Raw genomic sequence first — 23,841 nt, 5'->3', positions numbered from 1 at the left:
CTGAGCTAAATCCCCAGCCCTCAGTAGTTTTGATTTCTACCAAAGTTTACAATACTTGTATTAAAATTTTTTTTTTACCCTGACAAACATGGTGGTGCATGCCTGTAATTCCAGCACCTGGGAGGCTGAGACAGGAGGATTGCATCAAGTTTGAGGCCAGCTTATATCACAGAGCCAGACCCTGTCTCCAAAAAAAAAAATCCACCACCAACCCCCCAGAAAAAGAGTTTTTGTTCTATCACACTTATTTTACAGATCACGATGAGGAAGAAATGAATAAACGAGATGACAAAAGAGATATCAACAGGTATTGCAAGGAGAAGCCATCTAAAGATAAGGTATTTACTAAATACTGTACTCTTTATAATGGGATTTCCATATCTTATATGATCTAAATTTATTTTTAAACCTAATGTCATAAAGTTTAGTGGTCCTTGTGTGTCTGTATATTACCAGTAAACAAAATTCACTTTACTGTTCTTTAGTATTTGTGGCAATGTCAGATAACCAATATGTCTCATTTTCTTTTCTTCTATATTCACATATGAAGTCAATTTGTTTTAGCTAAGATAAGGCAAATATCTTTTTTAAACTACTTTTATATGGACATAATGTTTTGTTTTTGATCATAAAAAAATTCTATGTCTTCTACATTTCCTTTAGGAAAAAGAAAAGACTCAAATGATCACAATTAACAGGGATCTCTTAATGGCCTTTGTTTATTTTGATCAAAGCCATTGTGGTTACCTTCTTGAAAAAGATTTGGAAGAAATACTCTATACTCTGGGACTACATCTTTCTCGAGCTCAGGTAGACTATTTTGTAAATCTAAAATGATAGCATTTAGTAACCTTTCCTTATCCTCACGGTGGGATCAAACCCAAAGGTTTGCATATGCTATGCAGGTGCTCTATTGAGCTACATCCCCAGTTCTTCATCTTTCTTTTTAATCCCCATTGACTTTGACTTTGTGATGTATAGAAGCAAACCGTCCAGGCTAATTGTTAAACAATCATACAATACTTGTTACAGCATTGTGTAAGGTAAAAACATTAGAAGTTACTTCTTCTTGCTCTAGTTCTGTGCCTCAGAATTAAAATACAACCTTTTAATTCTTTTTGTAAGCAATAGTCCCCATTTTTTGGAGAGGCAATACTGGTGATCACGTTCAGCGCCTTTCCACTAAGCTACATTCCCAGCCCTTTTTAAATTTTGAGAGTCTCACTGAGTGGTCCAAGCTGGATTCAAACTTACAATCCTCTCTCCTCACCCTTCCAGAATGCTGAGATTACAGGTGTGTCACACCACACCTGGCTGATAGTTCCCCATTTATAAACCATGAAATTTTTATATATGTATTGATGGTCCCTTTTTTATTTGTATTATAACTTAGACATTTTGCCATGACAATGCAGACCTGCCTTATTCTTATTGGTGCATAGTGTTCTTTTGTGCAGGTGTACCACAATAGACATAGCTTCTCATTACTTGTGGTTTCTGTTTTTTGGAATTACAAATTATGTTGTAATAAACATCCTTTTACATTTATTTTAATGTGATTTTCCCCCTCTTCTTAGATTTACAAAGAAGACACTTTAAAAGAATAACTGCAAAAAAAAAAAAAAAAGAATAACTGCTTGGGGCCAGGGATTTAGCTCAGTGGTTCCGGTGCCTGGCAGCTCAAGGTTCCGAGTTCAATCTCTGGTACCAGAAAAAAAAGAGTAACTACTTTAATTGAGTAGTAAATGAATATCCAAGAAAATAGTTTCCATGGATATTCGTTTGTGAAAATTAGAATACAGTTGTTGTAAGAGAATCAAAAAACATTTTTATCTTATTAATGTGCTTATTTGCTTGTGTAATAGGTAAAGAAACTTCTTAATAAAGTAGTACTTCGTGAATCTTGCTTTTATCGGAAATTAACAGATACTTCAAAAGATGAAGAAAATCATGAAGAGTCTGAATCATTGCAGGAAGATATGCTAGGTTTGAGTATATTTCATGCTCTTGGCTTTTTTATAAGTATGTTATCCATTAGTTAAAAACAAATATCTTTCTAAAATGTAATATCTTTTCTGTTGTAGGCAACAGGTTGTTACTTCCAACACCAACAGTAAAACAGGAATTAAAGGACATAGAAGAAAATGTAGGACTTATTGTATATAATGGTGCAATGGTAGATGTAGGAAGTCTCTTGCAAAAATTGGAAAAGAGTGAAAAAGTAAGAGCTGAAGTAGAACAGAAGCTACAATTACTAGAAGAAAAAACAGGTGAGGTACAACATTGGGTATGTTAATATTTTAAGATCCTTTTGGAGCCTAGTGTGGTGATACATGGCTGTAATCCCAGCTACTTGGAAAGCTGAGACAGGTAGATGGTAAATTTGAGGCCAGCCAAAATTTAACAAGAACCTGTCTCAAAAAGGACTGGAGTTGTAGCTTGCCTGGTGTGTGTGAGGCCCTGGGTTCAATCCCCAGTAATAGAATAAATTAAAACCTTGTTGTGTGTGTTATAGGCATATCTTAAATTTTAGTCTAGACAACTTTTGATGATTTCTGTTGCAGGTTACAAATGTGCTTAGCTTTATAAGAATCTTACCTGTTCATGAACATTCCCATGTTTCACTTGTTTTATATCCTTTCAAACCTCTTTCTAGTACCTCTTAGTTTTTACCTGTTTTTGTTTGTTTGTTTTTTGGAGACAAGGTCTCACTGTGCAGTTCAGGCTGGCCTCGAGTTTACTGGTAGCCCAGGCTGTCATCAAGCTGTTAACCTCCTGCTTCAGCCACCCAAATGCTGGGATAGGGCTGTGTGAAACACCTGACTCCTTTCTATTTCTTCTAGTTTATATAGTCATTTAAAAATACATCCTGTGTTTACCAATACAGTAATAGTACTTAAGACTTACATTTTGTTTTGTTTTGCAGTACTGGGGATCAAAGTCAGGACCTTGCACTTGCAAGGCAGGCAACACTGCCACTGAGCTAGATCCCTGGCCCCTAAGACTTAATATTTTAATGAAATTAATATGCATTGCATTGTGCTTTAGAAGTACTAAAATTTGTTTTTAATCTGCTTTTTTTCTATAGCTTGTTGTTGTTGTCGTTGTTGTTGTTGAGGGAGGGTCTCATTATATAATCCATACTAATGTTGAACTCACTATGTAGACCCAGTTTGCCTCTAATTTGTGAGCCTCCTGCCTCAGCTTTCTGAGGCTGGAATTACAGGAGTGTGACACCACACCTGGCTATAGCTTAAATACTTTGATTTTGTACTGGGGATCAAACTCAGGACCTTGTGCTTGTGAAGCAGGCACAGTGCCACTGAGCTAAATCCCCAGCCCTATAGCTTAAATACTTTTAACCTGAAAGTTAAATGGAAATTTTATCTTTAACAGATGAAGATCAAAAAACAATATTAAATTTGGAAATTTCCAACAAAAACCTCTCTGGTGAACTCAGAGAAGTTAAAAAGGACCTTAATCAGTTACAAGAAAACTTGAAGGTTTCTGAAAACATGAATTTGCAGTTTGAAAATCAATTGAATAAGACAATCAGAAATTTATCTACAGTAATGGATGAAATCCACACTGTTCTCAAGAAGGTAAGAAATTTTTACTTTTTTTTTTTTTTCCAGTACTGGGGATCAAACTCAAGACCTTGCACTTGCAGGGCAGGCACGGTGCCACTGAGCTAAATCCCCACCCCAAGAAATTTTTACTTTAAATATTTTTAGTTTGTTTAAATTTTGAAATGTTTCTGGCACTTTAATGTTATTCTGTTCTTTGTGGTTGTTCTGAGAAGCAAATAATGGTAGCATTCCCTCTTTAAGATTAGTCAACATAATTCCCAAATGATTGCATTTGCCTAAAACATGGCATGTCAACATGAGTTATGTGTACAAATTTCCTTAAGCAGATTTGGGACTGGGCTTAACTCATTATGTGCGTAGTGTGTGTAAAGGAAGCCCTGGGATGGACTGCAGCACCCTAAGCAGGAGGGGAAGGTTTTATTTTTTATTTCTTTCAGAACTAGAGAGTGGAGGGGCTGGGGATTTAGCTCAGTGGCACTTGCGCCTGCCTCACAAGCGCAAGGTCCTGAATTCGATCCCTGGTACCTACCTCCCCCCAAAAAAGAGGAAATAATAGAATTGGAGAGTGGGTTTGAACTTAAGGAAGATAAAGCTATCCCTTTCTTTTGTATGTATGTATTTGTTTTGTTTTTTTTGTTGTTTTTTGCAGTTCTGAGAATTTCTTTTAAACTCATTTATAGTTGGACAGAATTTAGGAAAATGCTTTGGCACTAAGATATTAAAAACTGAATATGCTTATATCTTAAAAGTAAAATTTAATAGAATCTAATATAATTTTTCCTTGTTGTTTTATAGGATAATATAAAAAATGAAGACAAAGATCAGAAATCCAAGGAAAATGGTGCAAGTGTATGATAAAATTCATATAGTGATGAGGAGTGATGTTAAATAATGTAATATATAAAAAATCATGATACAAGAATATTTGGTGGTGATGCATGTTTGATTTTAGTAGTATAAATGTTAGTTCAAATGATGTATAAAGTTTTATGTGTTTGCTTTTGAAAATTGCTTGTAATTTCTAGTGTTCAAATTGATTAAACACTCCTTGAGTGAAATAATTTTGCATTGCAAAATGTTTTAGGATGAACTTTGTTATAGTTTTAACCCCAATAAAGTTCATCAGTTTAATTGACAATATTTAATTAACAAATGTCTTTTATTAAAATCCCTAGAAAAATTTGATTTTATTTATAGAATATTAGCTTTATTTTATAGTCCATCTTTTTAATTCTAGCATAAATCATAAAATAGTATGCTGCTTATTTTTTGCTAGTTTTTTGAACCAGATTTTTTTGTCACCAAAATATTCCCTCTTAATTATTAGTCTCTAAAAGCATTTATTAAAAATTCAGTTCAAGGGGCTGGGGATTTAGCTCAGTGGTTCTGTCTCCTGCCTTGCAAACTCAAGGACTGGAGTTTGATCCCCAGTACAAAAACAAAAAACAAAAAACTTCAGTTCAAGAACCAGGTGTGCTGGTGCCTGCGTGTAAATCCCAGCACTTGGGAGTCTGAGGCCAGAGGATCATCTCGAGTTGAAGGCCAGCCTGAACTACACAGCCAGACCCTGTCTCAAAAAAAAAAATCAGTTCATCCAAAAGATAGGATTATCGAAAACTAAAAAAGCAATAGATAACTAGTATTATTATATTTGTTAGGCTTTGCATAACATTAATAGCCTTAAAGTTAATGTTACTGCTTTCATTTAATCGTTCTACTTTCCCAAAGTAGCATCTATATTACTTTTAATTTTGAAAGTGTAAAAAAAAAAATAAAGGCATGTCAGATATACGGTTTAGTACCAGGCCAGTAGATGTCAGTATGATGCCTTAAGTATTCTTTAATTGAAAATAACTTTTTTTTTTTTGGTACCAGGGATCGAACTTGGGACCTTGGGCTTTCGAGGCAGCAGAACCACTGAGCTAAATCCCGAGCCCTGAAAATAATTTTTTTATTAAGCTTTGTACTTCCTTCAGAATTGTAGTGGATGTTTAAAAGCTGATTTTCACTGTTGAATGACAAAGGAAGGGAATATCATATGCTCTGCAACAGAGGTTCTCAGTGGATGAATTTATCCTACAAAGAACATTTGGCATTGTTTGGAGATGTTTTCAGGTGTATAGTTGGGTGGGTGCTGCTGGCAGTTAGTTGCTGGAGGCCTAGGATGTTGCTGAATTATCTGTGCTGCGTAGGGTAGTTCCTTACAACAAAGAATTATTTAGCCCCAAATGCCTGTAATGACCAGTTTGAGAAACCCTGCTTTAAAGAATACAGGATTCAGTGACATTGTCATTATCAGGTTAGTAGTGAAAACTGAATTGGGGCCCTGGATTTAGCTCAGTGGCACCATACCTGCCTCGAAAACCCAAGGTCCTGAGTTTGATCCCCGGTACCAAAAAAACCCCCAAAACTGAATTGAATCTGTAGCAGATGATTAAATTTTTTTATTTAGAAAACATAGTGGAATGTTTCACTGTCATAAAAATATGTGCTATGTTAAGAGTTGGCTTTATTTCATTTTGTTTTACTTCAGGTTATTTTGATAAAATAATGGCCTGATATTCTAACTAGGTGAATTTGAGAATGTAAATGACTTTTTCATGTGACTTAAACTAAATGGAATCTACAGAGCTCTTACTAAGAGATAGATTAAAATACCTCCAATTCTTTCAAACCACATTTTGTCTTAAATTGATGTTTCTGCTCTTAGGGTTTCTGGAACCTCTATATAATTACATATTTATTGTATGAATGTCTTTAAGGGGAGATGAAACATGATAGGTTTTTTGAAAGTGTGTTTTCTCAAGGAAAAAATGATAGTGCTGAAGTCTGAATTCAGGGCCTTGAAAATGCTGAGCAAGTGCTCTACTGACAAGCTACATCTCTGCTGGTTTTTGTTTTCCGAAAGACTCTTGGTACAATCAAATTTGTGATCCTCCTGCCTCAGCCTTCTGAGTAGCTGGAATTTCTGGCATCTACCACCGTACCCAGCTGGAGATAAACTTTTAAATAAAAGATGCTATTAATAGTATTCCTTGGAAGAATTTTTTATTCTTGTTGTCGTTGAAACACAGCGTCTCACAGCGTACCTCAGGCTGGCCTTGAACTCGCCCTGTAGCCCAAGCCTAGCATCAAACTTGGGGTGATTCTCCTTCCTCAGCCTCTTGGGTGCTGGGATTACAGGCATGCACCATCATCCCTGGCCAACAACAACAAAAGAAAGTGTGTTTTTGGTGGTTGATTTGTTTTGAGGACAGGGTCTTGCAGTGTAATCTGGACTGGCCTAGAACAGTGGTCCTCCTACCTGAGCCTCCCAAGTGCTGAGATCACAGGTGTGCGCCACCACTACTGGCTTTAAAAAAAATAGTATATTTTTAAATGAAATGATGAGGGCTTGGAGTTATGGCTCAGTGGTAGAACATTTGTGTGTTTCCCTGGGCTTCATCCCTAGAGAGAGACCATATACTAAAGGCCATCTGGAAGAATTAGTTTTGCCCATTTAATTTTTGTATTTTGTGGTACTGGGGATCCAGCCTATGATTGTTAACCCCTGAGGTACATCTCAACCCTTGGGTTTGTTGTTGTTTTTAAACAGAATTGTTAAATAGTTCAGGATGAATCAGGATCACAAGTCCAAGGCCAGCCTGCCCAATTTAGCCAAACCTGTGTCCTTTTTTTTTTTTTTTTGAAACCTGTTTCTTTTCAAAAATGGTGGTGAGTGGGGCCAGGGATTTAGCTCAGTGGTTCCATTGCCTGCTTTGCAAGCACAAGGTCCCAAGTTCGATCCCCAGTTCCCCCCCAAAAAAAGAAATAGAAATGGAGGTGAGGGCTGGGGATTTAACTCAGTGGTGCTGCTGCCTGCCTTGAAAGCCCAAGGTCCTGAGTTCGATCCCCAGTAACAAAACAAAACAAAAAAGTGGAGGTGAGTGCTGGGGACCAGGTTCAGCACTCCCTGAGTTCTTTCCTCAGTACTGTAAAACGAAAATATGTATGGGGCTGGGGATTTAGCTCAGTGGTTCCGCTGCCTGCCTTGCAAGCTCAAGGACCTGAGTTCGATCCCTGGCACCAAAAAAAAAGAAACATGTAAAGCCGGGGATTTAGTTCAGTGGTGTGGCTGCCTCCTTGCAAGCGTAAGGTCCTGAGTTCGATCCCTGGTACCAAAAAAAAAAAGAAACGTGAAGTCCCTGAACTGCATGAGGTGCACCATGTTGGATAGGATAGCTAATGTGCTTTCCCTGTGCTCTGCCTGTGCACCCTGAACTTGCTGTAACTCCACAGATCGCCAGCATATACACACCCATATATGCACATGAGCATTTGACTTGCAAAGAACACCCCAACACTGGGCTATTAAACCCTGAGACTGACCAAGATAAAGGATCAGATCTTAGCTTAAAAGCCAGGATTTGGGCTCCTTTGCAAGACGTTTACTCAGGAAATAAGACACTTAACTGATATTTTTACATTATTAGTACATCTTAATACATATTTTCAGTATCAGTAAGATACATGAACTTGGGCAGAAGTCCAGAGACCATGGACACCATGAAAAGATTCCAACTCTCAGGCATCTTCCTTAGGCTTCAGTTTAGGGGGAAATCTCAAGTGTCTTAGTCCAATGGGCCACAAAACCTTAGCCAGGATCCAATGGATGAGGAGGGATTTCTGCTCCAGTGGCAGTGTAATTCTATTGTATTATATTGTATCTTAATGCAGAGTTGGCCACTTCTTTCTGAAAAGAGCAGTGTTGCTGTAGAGAACAAAAAATTTTTGGAGGCTTCCTATTTTCTAATGAAAGGTACTTGTATTATGTTAAACAGTTTATATATTAGAATGGGAGTGAAATTTGTAATTAATGTCTTAGGGAATTTGCCCATGGATAATGTCCACTAGCCATTAAAGCACTTGGTGAAAACTTAATGTTACTCATACATAGCAAATTGTAAAGATTTTGTTGTGTTGCTTTGAGGTCGTACTAGAGAACCCAGGGCTCCAACCATGGTAGGCAAGTATTCTACCACTGAGCTACATCCCCAGCCCTTTTTATTTTTAGACAAAAGTCTCACTAAATTGCCAACTCTGACCTCAAACTTGCTTTTCTCTGCCTTAGTCTCCCTAGTCACTGGGATTATAGCAAGATTTTCTTTTTGGCACTATTGACAATTCCAACAAAATTGTTCACAATTCCAGAAGCAAAGAATTATCTTCAGTGATTGGCTGGGACCAGGCCAGCCTTCATGAATTCTGCCTGATCCAGGTGATAATGTGGGACCAAAATGACTCCATTTTGGAGCCGTCTCCTTTGTTCTCTCAAATTTGTGCTTAAACTAGGAATTCACCACTTGAAATTCCTGAGTTTATTACCCAACCACCTGTGTACCCGGGGAGAGAGCGTTCCAGGCACACTATCTGTAGGATAAGCAGTTAATGAGTTGACTGTCCACACAAGATAGATGCGGCCATTAGTGGGTCTGCTAACGATCAGTATGTAACAACCGGCCGTTAATCTTTGCCCCTTTTCTCCCTCACAAAAACCAATACGTAATCCCCTTCGACCCCCAAAGCCTAGCCAACCAAAACCCTACACTTCATATGTATTGAGTATTAACCAATCACCTGGCTACTAATAACCAAAGCTTGTTGTATTCTCAATAAAAACCCTGCTAGTTAGGGACTCAGGGCTCTCAATCTCGATCCGCTGTGTCGGTGACAGTTGAGAGTCCCTGCTTAAGCTTGAATAAACGACCCTTGTGTGCTTACATCGGAAACGGCCTCCTGGTGGTCTCTGGGACTTCACAATCTGGGCACAACATTTGGGGGCTCGTCCGGGATCCCAAGACCTTCAGGACTCCCGTACCGGAGGGTCAACGCCGGCTGGTGAGTGTTTTTTGTGTTTGTAAAGTCTGGGCCTATTTTCTGGGAAGGTCGGCAGACGGTCTAGGCGGACGCGCTGCAAGGGCCGCTGACCCGGGATCCTGGAAGACGTTCCGGATTCCGCTGGTGGGGACGGAGTGCCCCAAGAGTACGAGTCAGTGAGACTCCTGGAGGGACGGTGCGGGTCGCTCCCGCGGCACGGCAGGAGGCCGTCGTCCCATTTGCATTGCCTCCGATCAGGCGGAGGACGATTTTGTCTTGCGTGTTTTTCTGTTGTGTTTGTCTGTGTGTTGTACTGACTTGGACTGAGACGATGGGACAGACTGTGACTACCCCTCTTTCCCTCATGAAAGATCATTTCAAGGAAGTTAGGGAGAGCGCTCGTAACCTAAGTTTAAAAATTAAAAAGGCTAAGTTCATCACCCTCTGTAGCTCGGAGCGGCCCACCCTTGGGGTAGGATGGCCCCCCGAGGGAACTTTTGATTTGCAAATTATACGCAGAGTTCGTAAAGCCATCCTTCATCCCGACCAGGTACCCTACATTGCCATTTGGGAATTTCTGATCTTTAACCCACCCCCGTGGGTTAAGCCTTTTTTGCCTTCACAGCAACAGCAGCCAGAGTTAATCCTGACAGCCAGTAAGAAGACTCCCAGAGGGCGCGATGACGAGGAGCAGACCAAAACCAAGCCGACCGCGCCACTCTACCCTGTTCTCCAGGGAGGGACCGAAGAAGATCTTATTTTCCCTCCCCCTTACTCTCTCCCCTCTCTTCCGCAACAGCAGGCTGAAAGAAATGACCCAGTCCCAGCCGGGGCTAGGGAGGAAGAGCCCGCCCCGGGTGCTGGCAACCGTAATGGTCCCGCCCAAAATACTCGTCACCGGCGCGCCGCCTCGCCGGCAGGACCAGCAGACTCTACTGTTTGTCCGCTGCGAGCGATAGGGCCCCCTGATGAGCATGGGAACCAGCCTCACCATTACTGGCCCTTTGCTACAAGTGATCTTTATAATTGGCGCCGACAACATGCCAATTTCTCTGATAACCCTAGAGATTTGATTAACCTGTTAGAAACTGTTTTGTTTACCCATCAGCCCACTTGGGATGACTGTCAATAGCTTCTGCAGGTCCTGTTCACCACTGAGGAACGAGAGAGGATCCAGAATGAGGCCAGAAAATTGGTTCCTGGTGACAATGGTCAACCCACCACCAATGCTGACACTATCAACACTTCTTTTCCTCTGTCCCGACCCAACTGGGACTTCAACACGGCGGAAGGTAAGGAGAGGCTTCGGGTCTATCGCCTGGCTCTATTAAAAGGTCTGAAAGCAGCAGCGAGGAAGCCTACAAATTTGGCTAAGGTAGGGGATGTACAACAAAAGTTAGATGAAAGCCCTGCTGCTTTCCTAGAAAGAATTCAGGAAGCTTTTCGTAGGTACACTCCTATGGACCCAGAAGCAATTGAGACAAAGGCAGCTGTAATAATACATTTTGTCAACCAGGCGGCGCCAGACATTAAGAGAAAGTTACAGAAAGTAGATAGGTTAGGAGAAAAGAGTATTCAGGACTTGGTGGCAGTGGCAGAGAAAGTGTATAACAATAGAGAAACCGCAGAGGAGAAACGAGAAAAAGCTGATGACCGCCAGACCCGAAACTTAGCTCGGATCCTTCTGGCTGCCACTGCGGGAGAACAGAAGGAACGTGAACGTAGACTAAGAAAGATTGCGGTGGAAGGAGAAAACAAAGAGAGACGCAGAGAGCGCACCCAGTTGGGGAAAAATCAATGTACTCATTGCAAAGAGTATGGACACTGGGCCAGAGACTGTCCCAAAAAGAAACAACAGGAAGGACGCCCCAAGGCCCCTATCCTGGCTATGGATGAATTAAATGATTAGGGGGGACGGGTTCGGCACCCCTCCCCGAGCCCAGGGTAACCCTAAAAGTGGAGGGGAGACCTATCGAGTTCCTAGTGGATACAGGGGCTCAACATTCGGTCCTACTTAAACCATGTGGCCATGTTTCTGATAAGACCTCCTGGGTTCAAGGAGCTACAGGCATGAAAAAGTATTCATGGACAACCCAAAAAACAGTAGACTTGGGAGTGGGCCAAGTAACCCACTCATTTATGATTATACCAGACTGCCCCTACCCCTTATTGGGAAGAGACTTACTGACTAAATTAGGGGCTCAAATTCATTTCCAACCCGGGGGCACAAAAGTCCTTAATCAAGAGGGAAGGCCCATTCAGGTACTAACCATAAACCTAGAAGATAAATATCTGCTACATCAGAAGAGGGCCCCTCCTGATCCTGACATGGAACAATGGCTCATCATGTTCCCACAAGCATGGGCAGAGACTGGAGGCATGGGGTTAGCTGCACACAGAGCACCAGTGTTTGTAGAAATAAAACCTGAGACAGATCCTGTACAAGTTCGCCAATATCCTATACCCCTAGAGGCCCAGAAGGGAATAACTCCACACATCAGGAGGTTGCTTGCTCAGGGGATTCTTAGGCCTTGTCAATCAGCCTGGAACACCCCCTTGTTGCCAGTGCGAAAACCTCATTCTAATGACTATCGGCCAGTGCAGGATCTCCGGGAAGTGAACAAGAGGGTTATGGACATCCACCCCACAGTGCCTAATCCATACACCCTTTTGAGTTCACTTCCCCCGAGCCATCGATGGTACACAGTCTTGGATCTCAAAGATGCTTTTTTTAGCCTTCCGCTAGCACCCAAAAGCCAACACATCTTTACATTTGAATGGAGTGACCCAGAACAAGGCCTCAACGGACAGCTGACATGGACCCGATTACCCCAAGGATTCAAAAACTCTCCCACCATCTTCGACGAGGCCCTACATGAAGACCTGGGTGAGTTTCGCCTCCAGAACCCCAAACTAACTCTGTTACAATATGTAGATGACCTCCTCATAGCAGCTGAAACGCGGGAAGACTGCCTAAGTGGAACCAAGAGACTCTTGATAGTCATAGGAGAACTGGGGTACCGGGTGTCCGCCAAAAAGGCCCAGATCTGCAAACCCGAGGTAAGCTACTTGGGGTACATGCTTAGGGAAGGGCAGAGATGGCTGTCGGATGCTAGAAAAGAGACAGTTCTTAAGATACCCACACCAGATTCTCCTTGGAAAGTCAGAGAGTTCTTGGGATTGGCGGGCTTCTGCCGCCTGTGGATACCGGGGTTCGCAGAGCTCGCAAGGCCCCTTTACGAGGCAACCAAAGACAATCAGGCTTTTCAATGGACAGAAAAGCTACAAAAATCTTTCGATCAAATTAAAACAGCCTTGCTGACGGCACCAGCCTTGGGCTTGCCCGATATTACTAAGCCATTCCACCTTTACATTGATGAAAACAAAGGAGTCGCTAAGGGCGTCCTGGTCCAGCATCTAGGGCCATGGCGCCGCCCAGTGGCGTACCTATCAAAAAGACTTGATCCAGTTGCATCAGGATGGCCCCCGTGTCTAAGAATGATTGCAGCAGTGGCTCTAATGGTCAAAGATGCTGACAAGTTAGACATTAGGCCAAGAACTGTGTGTGACCACCCCTCACGCTATTGAGGGAGTCCTAAAACAGCCTCCGGATCGATGGCTCAGTAATGCTCGCCTGACCCACTACCAGAGCTTACTCCTAAATCCAACCCAAGTTGTCTTTCAGGCCCCGGCTGCTTTGAACCCAGCCACACTGTTGCCAGACCCGAACTTGGAGGCTCCGCTTCATGACTGCACAGACATCCTAGCCCAGGTACATGGAATTCGAGCAGATCTGAGCGACCAACCATGGCCAGATGCAGATGATACCTGGTACACTGATGGGAACAGCTTTGTTTGTGATGGCCGCAGGTATGCAGGAACAGCAGTGGTGACAGAGACTGAGGTCATTTGGGCAGAACCATTGCCCACCGGGACCTCAGCACAACGGGCGGAGCTCATAGCTCTGACCAAGGCATTGACTCTAGGACAGGGCCAAAAGTTAAATATATACACAGATAGCCGGTATGCCTTTGCCACTGCACACGTCCATGGGGCCATCTACAAAGAAAGGAGACTCCTGACAGCTGAAGAAAAGACTATTAAAAACAAAGAGGAGATCCTTGCCCTCTTAACAGCCCTCTGGCTACCTAAAAATTTAGCCATTATCCATTGCCCAGGACACCAAAAAGGCGACACTCCAATTGCCAGAGGAAATAATTTAGCTGACCAGACAGCCCGAGAAATAGCTTTAAAGATTAATCTGACACTGGCCACTCAGCTGCCCGATCCGGGAAGTGCAGCCCTACCAGAAAAACCCCAGTACACTGAAGAAGATTTAAATTGGATAAAACAATTACCTATGCCTCAGTGCCTCAACGGGTGGTGGAAATCTTCTGATTGTAAAGTCATCTTGCCTAAAGCGCTGGGAGAACAAGTTCTCTCCAAGATGCACCGGACCACCCACATGGGCACTCGAAAAATGCAAGATTTCCTGAGACATGCTGAAATTAAGATCCGTGATGCTAATTCTAAAATGGAACATATTGTTGCTACCTGCAAAGCCTGTCAATTGACAAATGCCACCCACAATAGGGCCAACCCAGGAAATAGGCTGAGGGGAAGCCGACCTGGAGCCTATTGGGAATTGGACTTCACCGAGGTAAAACCTGGAAGGTATGGTTATAAATACTTGTTAGTTTTTGTAGACACTTTTTCAGGATGGACAGAAGCGTTTCCTACCAAACATGAAACAGCGAGAAGTGTGACTAAGAAACTGCTAGAAGACATCCTGCCAAGGTATGGTTTTCCAGTAATGCTAGGATCAGATAATGGACCCGCCTTTATTTCCAAGGTGAGTCAAACCCTAGCACAGATATTGGGGACGGATTGGAAATTACATTGTGCATACAGACCCCAAAGTTCAGGACAGGTAGAGAGGATGAATAGAACATTAAAAGAGACCTTAACTAAATTAACCTTAGAGACTGGCAGTGACTGGGTGACTCTCCTTCCCTTCGCCCTCTATAGGGTACGCAATTCACCCTATAAGATGGGATTAACTCCCTTTAAAATCATGTTTGAAATTCCCCCTCCCATTATTCCCAACCTTCAATCAAATGTGCTTGTTGAATTTGATGACCAAAAGTTGTTACTTTCTTTAAAAAGCCTCCAAAGTGTGCACGAGGATATCTGGCCTAAATTAAAAGCCTTATATCAAACTGGACCGCCTCCCGAGCCCCATCGCTATCGACCAGGAGACTGGGTCTTCGTCCGGAGACACCGACAAAGGGACCTTGAGCCCCGTTGAAAAGGACCCTACGTCACAGTCCTGACCACGCCCACCGCTCTCAAGGTCGACGGGATTGCCTCGTGGGTGCACTACACCCACGTTCGCCCTGCAGATCCTCACGCTGTCCTAGAGGACTTCGTTCCATCATGGCAGGTGTCCAAAGACCAAGACAATCCCCTCAAACTCAAGCTGCGTCGTCGACGGTCATGATTGTGGTAACTGTACTTTTGACACCGATTTTAGGAGGACAGAACCCACATGCTCCCCTAAATTTAACCTGGATGATCATCAGTACCGCCACAGGTGACATTATTAACAGCTCGTCCAAAGTGAGCCCACCATTAACCTGGTGGCCTGCTCTAGAGTTTGATCTCTGTCGGCTAGCCACTGGCAGCTGGGATATCGGACACTGGAGCCTAGAGTCACGGGGAAGGCCTGAATGTGGGGAAACAAAAAAGGGGTGTACCCTCCCCCCGGTCGATTCACGAACACCGGGTTGCAACCATGTAATTCGCAGGGCAATATTACGAGACACCCCCTTCTACAGGGAGGACTCTGCGTTGCCTTAGGTAAAGAATGTTGCTTCTATGTAGATCATTCAGGAGTGGTCAAAGAGTCCATGGCTAAAGTTAGGGAGGGCATCGCCAAACGTAAGCGAGAAAGAGAACTATCTCAAAACTGGTTCGAATCTTGGTTTAATTCTTCCCCTTGGCTAACTACCCTAATCTCTACCCTGCTAGGCCCCTTGCTTATCGTGTTACTACTGTTGACCTTTGGACATTGTATGCTCAATAGACTAGTTTCGTTCATCAAAAAACGAATTAACGCTGTTCAGTTAATGGTGCTCAGGTCCCAATACCAGCCAATTCCTACCGACTTGATAGAATTAACCCCCAGAGGCCCATGATTGGCCCTCTATAGCATCATGAGAAGGGGGGAATGTGGGACCAAAATGACTCCATTTTGGAGCCGTCTCCTTTGTTCTCTCAAATTTGTGCTTAAACTAGGAATTCACCACTTGAAATTCCTGAGTTTATTACCCAACCACCTGTGTACCCGGGGAGAGAGCGTTCCAGGCACACTATCTGTAGGATAAGCAGTTAATGAGTTGACTGTCCACACAAGATAGATGCGGCCATTAGTGGGTCTGCTAACGATCAGTATGTAACAACCGGCCGTTAATCTTTGCCCCTTTTCTCCCTCACAAAAACCAATACGTAATCCCCTTCGACCCCCAAAGCCTAGCCAACCAAAACCCTACACTTCATATGTATTGAGTATTAACCAATCACCTGGCTACTAATAACCAAAGCTTGTTGTATTCTCAATAAAAACCCTGCTAGTTAGGGACTCAGGGCTCTCAATCTCGATCCGCTGTGTCGGTGACAGTTGAGAGTCCCTGCTTAAGCTTGAATAAACGACCCTTGTGTGCTTACATCGGAAACGGCCTCCTGGTGGTCTCTGGGACTTCACAATCTGGGCACAACAATAAATGGCCCTTCAGAGACTTCTTGGAAGCTGAATTCCCTTAGCTAGTTAAATCCTATAAGTACAGGCTTGAATTTGTCAAATTACTCTATAGAGGGGACTGTAGTTTTAAGGATTTACATGACACTGAAGGGCTTTCAGAATACTATGGCAGTCATAAAGGACACCCTTTCCTCCTTCCATGTGACTCGGCAATCTTGCTGCCTCAGCCTCCCCAAGTGTTGGAATTGCAGGCATATGCCTCCGCAACTGCCTGAGAGTTAATTTATTTCTGTTGTGTTTTTTTTTTTTTAATTTTCGTTTTGGTTTTACTTTTTTGGTTTTTTGAGAGGGTCTGACTAGGCTGTTCAGGCTGTCCTTCAACTCAGGACAATCCTCCTGCTTCAGCTTCCTGAGTGCTGGGGATTACAGGTGTGCATCACCATGCCCAGCCAATTTATTTTCTTTGTCATGGTTAGTCTTGGTTGGCTGGGCCCTCCAATAGTTGGCAAATAAAAATCACCTTAGGGATTGGGGGCCCAAAGTAAAAGCTGTGATCCATTAGCTTGTTTTCCTAAGTGTTCTTCAGTACTCTTCCTTATCAGTGAACTCCAGATCTGTAAATATAACTAATGTTCTCAAAGAGTCCATGTGTTTTCTACAGGAAATTTAAGGTGATGTAAATCTGTGTCCATTGAGAAGAAATTTTGTTAATGCAAAATGCAGATCTGTCAGGAGATCTTCCCTACAGTGGTAGCAAGTCTTACTATGGGCCTTGGGGTAACTATAGTTTCTGGCTTATCATGTTTTGGATTTTGTCTTCATATTTTGTAAATGGGTATTTTAAAACATCTATGCCTAATATTTGAGCTTAAAACTATTTTGGGGGCTTAGGGTATGGCTCAGGGATAGGACACACATGATTAGCTTCCACAAAGCCCAGATTTAAATCCCCCAATACCAAAAGATATATGGAATTTTTTTTTTTTTTTTTTTGAGACAGGATCTCACTATTTCAGGCTGTCCTTGAATTCACTATGTAGCCTAGGCTGGCCTGAAACTCCGTAGTGATCCTCCTGCCTCAGCCTCCCAAGTGCTGGGATTATAGGCCAGTGTGCCACCATGTCTGGCCAGAATGTATATTTTCAGTATATTGAAATATAGGGTTGAATACCTCAATTGCCTTTTCACTGTGGATCTTGGTGTAGTTGTGCAGTGTCTTGAGAGCAGATGGCTTTCCAGTTCAGTTTTTAGAGCCCATGTGTCCCAGACCTAGCATCAAAGAATGCCATATATTGTGATCCTTTATTGCACCAGTACTAGTTTCATAAGTAACATGTGGTGAAAAGGTGCCTGTTTGTTCTAAGTTCTCAAATTTGGAAAATTAAAATTCAGAATTGAACTTTTTCTAACTACTCCGTTTTTTGTTGTTTTTTTTTTGGTGCCCGGGATCGAACTTGGGGCCTTGGGCTTTCCAGGCAAGTGCCGGAACCACTGAGCTAAATCCCCGGGCCCACTACTCCCTTTTTTGTATATTACCATCTATTTGTATTTTCATGGGCTTGGCCTTAAGAGTTCTCTGAGCTACAAAGTAAGGTTCAGATTTTGCCTCTGGTTGTAGATATGCTTGGTTTCACTCAGAATATAGTCGGTACTGTAGAGATGCTCTAGCAGTGCAAGCAAAGGAAGCTTCATAACATATAGCGAACAACTTTAAATGTGATGTGTACGGCCGGGGATTTAGCTCAGTGGTTTCGCCACCTGCCGTGCAAGCGCAAGGACCCAAGTTTGATTCCTGGTACCAAAAAAAAAAAACCCAAAAAACTATAAATGTGATGTGTAGGTAGTCATTTAAATAAAAGTTATTAAAACAACTTTTTGTCAAGTTTAGAAATCTCACACCTGAAGAAACTAAAGAGGCTCAGGGGTGTGGCTCATTGTTAGAGTCCTTGCCTAAGACAAGGTTGGATCACTAGCATTACAAAAAAATGGAGAAAAATAAATTAAAATGAATTTGCATGCTGTGCTTCATGATCATTCTAAATTCTAGATTCAAGATAAACTGAAAATATGAACTAGCCTTGGGACTAATTTGCCATGTGCAAGGTCATAGTAGAGTTTAGAAAATTGACAGCAGTTAGTAAAGTCCAGCATAGTGGCACAAACCTATAATCCCAGCACTCAGAGGCTGAGGCAGGAGGATTACCAGAAGTTCAAGGCCAACCTGGGCTACATAGTGAGTTCAAGGACAGCCTGAACTACATACCGAGACCCTGTCTCAAAAAAAAAAAAAATTGATAGTAGTAAATTGAAATGTTAGCAAAAAATTGGTCATGTTATATTCCCCAACATAAAGGCAAGAAAATGCCATGAAGAGAATTTTTTTTTTTCTTAATTGGGCTTTCTGATGTGGGCCTGTAATCCCAGCTACTAAGGAGATTGAAGCAGGAAAGTTGCAATTTTGAGCTCTGCCCAGGCAATTTAGACTCAGTCTCAAATTTTTTTAGAAAAAAAGTTTTTTTTTATTTTTTTAAATTCTTTTATTGGTACATTTTAGTTATACAGTACGTTTACATTTATCATTGGGTGCTTGTACCTGTACATGATATATCTTCGTTTTTATTTTTTCCCCATTCCCTGTGCTCCCTTCACCCCCTCCATCCTTCCCTATTTACAAAGACTTTGTTTCCAGTTTTTCCTTTTCTCTAATTTTTCCTTTCCCTTCTCTCCTTTCCCCTTCCCCTCCCACTTCCCCTATCCCTTTGGACCTTTTCAGGGCTGGGGATTTAGCTCAGTGGTTCTGCCGCCTGCCTCGCAAGCGCAAGGTTCTGAGTTCAATCCCTGGTACCAAAAAAAAAAAAAATGACCCTTTGGACCTTTGCTTTCTATTTCAAATTATCAATTATTCATTTTAATCATTTTAGTCCTTATTTACACTTTCAGTTTCTCACACCAGAGAAACTATTCGGTATTTACACGTGTGTCTTATTTATTTCACTTAAGAGTATGGCCTCAATATGCATCCATTTAGCTATAAATGTCTCTAGTTTCTCATTCTTTATGGCTGAGTAGTAACCCATTTTATTTTTTTTAAAAAACCATCTTTATCCAGTTTCCAGTTGATGGGCACTTCAGTCTCAAATTTTTAAACAGCAAGGAAAGTAGCTCAGTGGTCATCTGCGATGCACTAGCCCCTGGATTCAGTTCCCAGTACCAGAAAAAGAAATTTTTTTTCTTTGTGGTTACCAGATAAATGGCAAGGGGTTTAATATTTCACATCATCTTGCTTTGGTAAAACTACGAATCCCCTTCCTAGTTAACCTGGCTTCCCAGTGTTTATAAGATTATTTCCAAATGCAGCATATCTTTATTATCTCTAGCTTTTTTACTTTTCTGTAGGCAGGGAAAGAACAAATCTACTTCTAACACGTAAAGAATTAATATTTAATGGCCATTCATTTCCTTTCCTAGATTAAACAAAAACCTGTTGCAGGCCACCCCCTGGCCACACAAAGACTTGCTGTTTCTGCTTAGAACAAATTTAATTACAGGAAAACCTTTGAGTTGTTCTTCCATAGGCATAAGGTGCACTTGCCTTGGGCCAGTTTGCCAGTTCTCAACCCCATCTGTTACTTTCCTAGGGCTTTACGCGTTTTGCAGATGGAGAAGGTATTTACCTAGCTTGTTTAAAATGTTTCCAAAGAGATGAATGTTTAACCTTTGAGCTGCTATTTCCAGAAGAGAGCTAGCCAACCAACCATCACTGTAAGAATCTGAATTTAGGATAAAATGAAATTCCTCCCATTCTGAGCTCCATAGTTATTTCTCTTTTAATGGCTTGGTCATGTTTAGCTTTTGGTTGCTAGAAACATCCAATAACCTGCAAATAACGCCTTGACGTTCACTGGTGCTTCAGCAGTAATTTCATTTTAAATTGTTAAATGTGGTGGATGTGATGGTGCAGACCCATAATCCCGGTACTGGGGAGGCTGGGGCAGGAGTTTCACAAGACCAGTCTGGGAAATTTGGCAAGACCCTGTCTCAAAATTTTAAAAATTTGAAGAAAAAAAAAATTAAGGATGAGTTGTAAAATACAGCCTGAAGATTCTTTCATAGATATAAAGTATGAGGTGGTACATGCCCATAATGCCAGCACTCTAGGAGGTTCTCAAGTCTGAGCCCAGCCTGGGAAAATTAGTGACTTATCAAGATACTCTTCTCAAAATGTAAAAAAAAAGTCCAAAGGCCCAGGGTTCAGTTCCCAGTATAGGGGTTGGGGGGGAACCAAAACCAATAGTAAAATGATTTTTTTGCAAAGAATATAGTTACAAACTGGACATAAAAAATAAATTTGTTGGCTGGGTGTGGTGGTGCACCCCTGTAATCCCAGCAATCAGGAGATAGATTGCTGTGAGTTTGAGGCTATCCTGGGCTACATAGTTAATGACTGCCTAAACTGCCTAGTAAGACCCTGTCTCAAAAAACAAAGGAGCAGGGATTTAGCTCAGTGGCACTGCACCTGCCCCAAAACTGCAAGGTCCTGAGTTCAATCCCCAGTACCAAAATATATATATATATATTACTGTTTGTAGTGGTGTACACCTGTGATTGCAGCACCTGGAAGGCTGGGGGAGGAGGGTCAGTAAAAGTTGGGAGACCAGCCTGGGCTACATAGTGAGTTCAAGGGTAGTCTGAGCTACATAGTGAGAAAATCTATGTTTCATAGTATGATATAAGATCTTAATTTTTCTGTAGAATTTTACTTTCTTGCTAACCCTATCATAATTCAGTCTCTCTTTTTGAGCCCAGGGCCTTCACACTGGGCCTAGGGCCCGGGGACCACACCCCCCAGCCCTTTTTTTTCTTTTGTGAGTCAGGGTCTAAGTCTTTAATTTGCCCAGGCTGTGCTCAAACTTGGAATCATCCTGCCTCAGCCTCCCAGAGTACTGAGATTATAGGCAGTCTGCAACATGCTCAGCTCCAGTCCCCTTTAAGGTTAAGACTTTTAAGGCAATAACCCAGAAGAACTATGTGGACAAGAAATGTTTACCTTAATGGGGAAAAAAATAACCAAGATATATCATGTGTTGTGCCCAGATTGCGAAGTCTCCAAAGAGCATCAAGGAGCCGATTCCGATGTAAACACACGAGGGTTGTTTATTCAAGCTCGAGCAGGGGCACTCAATCGTCACCAACGCAGCAGATCAGGCTTGAGAGCCCCGAATTTTAAATCAGCAGGGTTTTTATTGTGGCTACTGCAAGGTGTGGGGATGTTCCATTTAGCAGTTACATGATTGGTTGATATTTAGCAAGCATGGGGGGTTGAGGGGTGGCTGCATGTAGAGTTTATGGGAAAAAGGAACGATCAGCACATTGACAGAATGTTTTATAGATAATGGGCCCGGGAGCATCTGTTTTCTGGGCAGACAGAGGATTGAGTTAGGAGTTGTGTCTTTTTATCTGTTGTCCCACAGCAAGGACATTTTATCATTATTTTATGGGCACAAAGGAGACTAGGGGAATAGTTGACTTCAGTGAAGTGGAATTTATGTCAAGGCCACCTCACTGTCTTATTTTAAGATGGAGTCAAACTTTAAAATGGAGTTAGTTAGGTCTCACACATGTACAGGTACAAACACCCAATGATAAATGTAAACAAATTGTATATCTAAAATGTACCAATAAAAGAACTAAAAAAAAAAAAAAGAAATGTTTACCTGCCAAACAGTGTAATCCAAGCTGAAGCTTCCCCAGCTCCATCACACAAGTGAGAAGTTTGGATTGCCTTTCTTTTTTCTTTATTGTGAGGTCCAAAGGATTGACCCCAAGGCCTCCCACACGGTAGATAAGTGCTCTACCACAGAGCTACATTTCCTGCATTGTTTTTGTTAGTCTTGTGATAGGTACCAAATAAAAACTTAGATTCTTTTCATTGTAAAATGGAATTCTGGTAGCTAAATCCCATCAGCTGACAATGGGTAAAAAAGATGTGGGTTTTTTATACAATGGAGTACTACTCTGCCATAAAGAAGGATGGTCTTCAGACATTTATAGCTAAATGGATGGACCTTGAGACCATACTCAAGTGAAATAAATCACATGTTTGAATACTGCATTATTTCTCTGGTATGAGAAAGTGGAAATAACTGAAATGTATAATGGATGTTGGTAAATGGGAAGAAAATGTTCAATGAGGAAGGGGAACAAGGGAGGAGGGAAGGAGGAAAGAAGGGACAAGAAAAATGAAAATAGAAGGAAACAATGAAAACAAAGCTTTTGTACATAGGGGAGGGGGCTTGAGGGAGGAAAAGAAAGGATAAAATAAAATCTATTAAAAGACACTTGACTCTGGCACCAGAAAAAAGAAAAAGAAAATGAGGCTGATCTCTGGCACAAAAAAAAAAAAAAAGAAGACACTTGAAGAGGAAAAAAAACATTTCAAGCTGAAAAAAAATGGAATTTTGGGAAATTTGCTAAACATTTTCCTTTGAGAGCCTGGACCATTTTTGGAAAACCAATGTATGGTAGATACAGGATAAGAAGGATGTAGTTCTACTGAACTGACCAGAAACAAGTATGTTAACACTTCGTCAGTAACTTTTCCAGCCCTCCTTTGTTGCTCAGGGTATCCTCTGTGCCTGTCATGGTGTCTTAGTTCATTTTCTGCTGGTGGAACAGAATATGAGACTGGATAAATTATGAACAATAGAGGGGATTTAGCTCATTGGTACCACGACTGCCTCGAAAGCGCAAGGTCCTGAGTTTGATCCCTGGTACCAAAAAAAAAAAGTAAACTCATCTCCCAAATTATGAACAATAGAAATTTGACTCACTGAAGTCTGGGAGTCCACAGGCAAAAGAACCATGTCTGATGAAGGTTTTTTTGTTGCATCACACTGGCAGGTGGCTTCATGTGGGGAAAGCAGTGAGAAACAACCTGTGTGGTCCCGCAGACTTCTAATCCCAGCACTCTGGGAGACTGAGCCTGGGGAATCTCAAATTCAAGCCCATCCTGGGCAATTTAGCAATTTAGCAAGACCCTGGCTGAAAAAACCTGAAAGGCAGGGAACTAACCTTGGTGAAATTAAAACAAAACAATATATGAAGATGAACCTTATAAAATTGTTATATCTAATTTTTACAAGAAACAATTATTTGTGGCTCAACCTTTTCGATTTCCTATCGTTCAGCAGAATGAAAATTTTACTGGAAGAAATGATAGAATCAACTGAGGGAGGAAATTCTCAGTAGCCCTTCTCAGTGTCATGATACAGGGAGGTCTGCAATGTGAAAGTGGGCAGGAGATGTATCAGCAGTAGAGTGCTTGCTTAGCATGTATGAGTCCCTGGGTTCAATCCTTAGTACCACAGGGGGAAAAAATAGCCAGGTGTGGTGGTACATGCCTGTAATCCCAGCATTCTGTGAGGCTGAGGCAGGAGGATTACAAGTTCCAGCCCAGCCTTGGTGACTTACAGCTCAGTGGTGCAGCACATCCCTGGCATGCATATGGCCCTGGGTTCAATCACCAGCACCACAAAAAATAAAAAGTAACAAGCTCTTTTTCTGTTGTACAGTAGTATGATCTGCAATAGTTGAATGTCAGCAGGGGATTTAGCTCAGTGGCACCGTGCCTGCCTT

The 23,841-nt window shown here is 41.8% G+C and overlaps 1 protein-coding gene across 15 annotated transcripts in view; it reads left to right on the top strand.

Moving 5' to 3' along the window:
• Nucleotides 1–6,621, top strand: part of Ccar1 (cell division cycle and apoptosis regulator 1) — a 53,230-nt gene extending 46,609 nt beyond the window's left edge. For all 15 annotated transcript variants that reach the window (XM_021259499.2, XM_013072898.3, XM_087184796.1 and 12 more), the window contains 6 exons: nucleotides 256–338; nucleotides 664–810; nucleotides 1,866–1,986; nucleotides 2,085–2,270; nucleotides 3,397–3,602; nucleotides 4,386–6,621. In XM_021259499.2, the coding sequence (XP_021115158.1) occupies nucleotides 256–338; nucleotides 664–810; nucleotides 1,866–1,986; nucleotides 2,085–2,270; nucleotides 3,397–3,602; nucleotides 4,386–4,445 (803 nt within the window). In that variant the 3' untranslated portion in view covers nucleotides 4,446–6,621. The remainder of the gene's footprint in view (nucleotides 1–255; nucleotides 339–663; nucleotides 811–1,865; nucleotides 1,987–2,084; nucleotides 2,271–3,396; nucleotides 3,603–4,385) is intronic.
• The last annotated feature ends 17,220 nt before the right edge of the window (nucleotides 6,622–23,841 follow it).

Source organism: Heterocephalus glaber, unplaced genomic scaffold, assembly GCF_053883595.1.
Source record: "Heterocephalus glaber isolate CG9 unplaced genomic scaffold, H.glaber_assembly_v1.0 deba00001497, whole genome shotgun sequence".
Lineage (NCBI taxonomy): Eukaryota > Metazoa > Chordata > Mammalia > Rodentia > Bathyergidae > Heterocephalus > Heterocephalus glaber.
This window is presented reverse-complemented; position numbering and strand designations above follow the sequence as displayed.